This window comes from Penaeus chinensis, chromosome 19 (assembly GCF_019202785.1).
Source record: "Penaeus chinensis breed Huanghai No. 1 chromosome 19, ASM1920278v2, whole genome shotgun sequence".
Classification (NCBI taxonomy): domain Eukaryota; kingdom Metazoa; phylum Arthropoda; class Malacostraca; order Decapoda; family Penaeidae; genus Penaeus; species Penaeus chinensis.
In genome coordinates, this window is record NC_061837.1 from 4,408,983 (window position 1) to 4,413,982 (window position 5,000).

The window sequence follows — 5,000 nt, forward strand, 5'->3', positions numbered from 1 at the left end:
GTGTGTGTGTGTGTGTGTGTGTGTGTGTGTGTGTGTGTGTGTGTGTGTGTGTGTGTGTGTGTGTGTGTTTTGTACAAAAACAAAGTAATTTAAATCCATGTAGACTTCCACATCAATTGAGACTTCATACTCATCTTGAATATAGACAGCTGTCTTCTTATGCTTTTGACAGGAAACAGCAAATAAGTCATTCCCCATCTCATTTCACCCCATTCTTTGCTACTGCAGTATAGTTGTATTTGCGTGTTTTTTATTGATGGATTGATATGATTTTTCTTTTAGGTATAAGGCTTTTATCAAATGTCTATTGGCTTCATGTGTTTTATATATAAAACACATGAAGCTTATTCCAAAAATTCCATTAGCCATTTACATATTTATCTGTTTATGTTATCTATGAAATTTCCTAATTTTTTGATAATGGAAAGGTGTTGATATATCGATGCTCTATTTAGAATATATCATATAATGGCATGTATGTACATATATTGTCTATTCTGATTTTAGTGTATTAATTGTGTATACACACAAATGGCTCCACAAGTACTTTGTCACCATGGAATCAATTACAGTCATAATGTTAATGATGATAACATTATTAATATTAACAGCCTTACGAAATACATTTCTTTCTAAAAACTCAAGGAAAGGAGAAATCAGGTGAGGTCATGTAGCCCAGTTGATTGACTCCTTGGTAGTTGGGCACTTGTGGAGCCAGCTATGTGTAAAGACATTATATGTTCCCGGCAGCAGTAAATAAAAGATTATTGGTTATGTTTTGGTAAAGAGATGTTTTTTAATAGCTTCAGTTTATATACTGCAGTTGTTAGATTTTATTCTAGTTGTAATTTTTTTCTTTTCACCTCTCCTTTTTTTACAGGCATATACAAGAAAAAGATTGTTATTATTCCACAAAGTTACTAAAAATCACTTTAATTTTTTCTTTTTTTTTCTTCCCCTCTTTAATTAGTCTGCTAGAAAATCTAATCTACTCACTGATATCTTTGCTGAAAGCTTGTCAGAACCTATACTGATGTTTTTTTGTTTTTTTTTGCTCTGTAGTGGGAATCAAGTCTCTGGAGTGGTACTGCCGCAAGTGTCTCCCCGAATTCGTGACCCAGACCCCCTAGCTTAGCCCCAGCTGCGATCCAAGGACTTGCTTTGCACTTCTAAGAAGCCACACAAGTTTCACGTGTCATAGCCCCAAGCAGTGTAAGTATGCAATAAACAGTGACATGCAGTAACAGTAAGGGTGGAAATTTGCTGTTGCGGCCAGAAAGCCAATAGATGCTTTTGTTGGTCTTAGCATTGGTAGTGATCGTCATCTGAGGTGGATGGTCTTCATGCATCTCTCTTGCTTAGACTGAATGCTATACAGTCAGCTCATGCATAGAAAGTAACAACTGTGCATGCAAAAATAGAGGAATTGCAACTGTGGGGTGCACGTAATTTCCCATGTGTGACCATACATCATAAAGGGATACGGTGACCTTTAGTTTTAATGATATCAATTTTCTAAATGAAAATGGAATCTTAGCCACAAAGGAGACAATTAGTAGACCTTGTAACCTTACCTGATTTCACCTTTCCTTGAATTTTCAAAAAAAAAAAAAAAAAATTCACTAATGCTGTCAATATTAATGGTGTTATTTTTCTTATAGACATTAAAATTACTATAGTGTTATTGACATTAGTAACAGCAATATAAGATAACATAGAATATAAAGCAAACTCACATTGGGCATGGCATGTACGCACTTGTCATGCCCTTTGGATTTAGGTTAAATTTGTATTCGCAATTGCACTTACAGAAATTGATGCTGAGAGATGTAATGTTGAGAAGATAGCCCAGGTTTTTGTAATGATCAGGATTGTTAACAGATATAATCCATTGCTTTGTTTCATTTTTCCTTTAGTAACATCAATTAGAAAAAGTCATAAGTATGTTGTTTTCACCTTTGTTTGAGATGAGTTCCGCTGCTATAAAATGTTTGAACACTTTAGGCAACACATCAGTAACAAGACAGTAACAAAAACTTTTACAAGACATGCCCTGCTAATGATGATTAATGTTGATGCTTTGTAAAGTAAAATGATAGAACCAAACCAACATAGAAATTCCTTATGGTGATCATGCACACCATCCATTGCAGCACTTGCTCAAAATATGCCGGTCTGTTTGGGTTGTTCACTGCCTCCACCATGGTATTAGGCTTACGTGAGTGACCACTCTGACAGATGGGCTGCTTGTAGGCCTGGCACACACTAACACTTATAGGAGGTCTCAACATTCCTTACCTCCTCTTTGCAATATTATTTTCTCTTTTACTGCTTAAGTAGTTTTAGCTTTTTTACCATTTTCCAATGTCTATATTTGTCATTTGATAAGTTGTGTCCAAATGGTAATAGACTTCTTTGGACATGTCATCTCCCTAAGTAATCCAAAACTCAGTGTAATATTAATAACAATAAGGAACATTTTGTTATTTGTGTCAATATATAATTTTCCATAATAATCAATTTTCTGTAATACAGCAGGCAGGAATAGGATCCTAAGCATTCTCCTCCCTGGAGCCAGCACTCTAGATAGAAATAATGTAAGAGCCTTTCCTGAATGCCTACCAAGTCTAATCACCTTCAGCCATAATACGCCTGACAGCATGTTCCCGGCACCCCATACCTCACCCAATTTTTTCCAGGATGGCTTGTTCACGTCACCCACCCCTCAAGTCAGATTTTTTCATGACATGATGGTCATGTTATCTGAGTCATTAGGGTTATTATCCACCATATTTTAAGGGAAACATTAATGTTTAATCCCCCCCCCTCCCAGCTACTGATACATGATGCAAATTGAGTCGTACATAACACATATAGAGAATGTGTATTTCCTTTTTAAGGTAAACCCAAATAAAACACAGTATGAGAAAAATGAAAGCCTTTTAAGATGTGATTTTTTTTTTTTTTGTAACCCATTGACACGGTTAGGGCTGGTAGATGTATATACCAAGTCCACTGCAATTTTAGTTTATTAATTTTGTTTACATGTAGACGGCTCCTGAAGTGCTTAGTCACCAAGGAGTCAATAACTAGGCCTACCTGATCTCAGCTGTTTACCCTTGTCTTTGATTTTTACATTATTTTTCTTTTATTACTGTTCGGATTGTTAATAACATGATAGATATAATATCAGTAACATCATTAGAAAAAAATCCCCTAAATTAATTTGAAGTGACAAAGGGCTTGTGGAGTAATCTTTGTGTGAACAAATTTTATTAAGAAAACTTCATTACCAGTGCATATATCTGGTATCAGTGGGTTAATCACACAGACACAGACACTCAAGATGGGTGACTTCTGTATGACATGTTAATCTTTACAAGGTTTGTGTGTTCTGCTAAACACAAACAAATTTATATGCTAAATCCACCTTCTGGTCTTTCAGGTGTGTCTGCCCAGCAAGCAGAAGCGCTAGCGCAATTTTTGAGAAGCGGCATTTGAAGGTTCAGGACTGGATATCTTGGCCATTGATGAGCAGGCGTTGGGGTCATGCTCCATGATGGATATCCCACTTGATCTTAAGCTCTTCATGAACAACACGGGCACAAAAGTCTATAAGTGCGACCAGTGCAATGCTTCGTACTCCGACAAGGCGTACTTTGAGTTGCACAAACAGACGCACCAAAAGGACGGTGGGATGGCTACCGTGCAGATAGTCATGGCTGCCCCTCCGCAGGCGGGGACACCGCAGCCTGCGCCTGCACACCAGCAACAACAACAGCAGCAACAACAACAACAACAGCAACAACAACAACAACAACAACAACAGCAACAACAACAAACTCAGGCACAGCAACAACAGCAACCACAACAGCAGCAACAACAGGTTATACACCAACAGGACCCCCAGTTGACAGCGTACAAAAGAGCGTATGGGGGGGAGGTGCATCAGATATATGAGGTGGCACCATCAACTCGCTACCAAATTGTAACAACGACGCCACACACCATAAATGCAGGCACTCTTGCAGCAAATCAAACTCAGGTCAACGTTCCAACTTACACTGCCCCCACCTATGTCATAACGGGAACAGCAGAACAGCCACAACGAACAGTGGCCACTGTCCAGCATCAGCCACAGCAACAGCAGCATCAACAACAGCAGCAACAGCAGCAGCAACAACACCACCATCAACAGCAGCAGCAGCAGCAACAACAGCAACAACAACAACAACAACAACAACAACAACAACAACAGCAACAACAGCAGCAACAGCAGCAGCATCATCAACACCATCATCAACATCAGCACCAACAGCAGCAGCAGCAGCAGCATCACCAGCAGCATCATCAACAACAGACACAGCAGCAGGTACAGCAGCAGCAGCAGCAGGTGCAGCAGCAGCGGGTGTTGGTGTCTGCAGACCCCAAGGACAGACCCTATAAGTGTGACCAATGCACGGCGTCCTTCATTGACCCAGGAGAGCTGGGTGAGCACAAGAAGAAACACAGTGGTGATGGGCCCTTCACTTGCGAAGACTGCCACTTTACCTTTATGTACAAGAGCCACTTCCGGAGCCACAAAACGCGCTGCCAGAAGAAGCGAGCCATGATGCCACACCCACCTAAGCCCATTGTGAATCCTGGCCCCATAAAGCGCCAGTTCCCCACACATCAGCAGCAGCAGCAGCCACAGCAACAGCACCAACAGCAGCAGCACCAGCAGCAGCAACAACCCCAGGCCAATAACAGAGGCAATGCCAAGAACAATAGCCACAATAACCGGCAGCAGAATACCAACAACACTGTTCCATTCAATCCAAGCAACCCGACCTTCAAGCGGCAGAAGAAGGAGCAGCGGCAGGACCGCCCCTTTGAGTGCCATGAGTGTGACGCATCCTTCCAAACACAGCAGGACCTGCATTCACACAAGGCAAAGCACACAGGTGAAGGCCCCTTCAAGTGCGAGGAGTGCCGCTTTGTGTTCCTTTACCGCAAAC

The 5,000-nt window shown here is 40.7% G+C and overlaps 1 protein-coding gene across 2 annotated transcripts in view; it reads left to right on the plus strand.

Moving 5' to 3' along the window:
• Positions 1 to 5,000, plus strand: part of LOC125035038 (transcription factor SPT20 homolog) — a 15,188-nt gene that overhangs the window by 7,871 nt on the left and 2,317 nt on the right. For both annotated transcript variants that reach the window (XM_047627115.1, XM_047627116.1), the window contains 2 exons: positions 1,063 to 1,212; positions 3,446 to 5,000. The exon at positions 3,446 to 5,000 is cut by the window's right edge and continues 2,317 nt beyond it. In XM_047627115.1, coding sequence (XP_047483071.1) covers positions 3,557 to 5,000 — 1,444 coding nt within the window. In that variant the 5' untranslated portion in view covers positions 1,063 to 1,212; positions 3,446 to 3,556. The remainder of the gene's footprint in view (positions 1 to 1,062; positions 1,213 to 3,445) is intronic.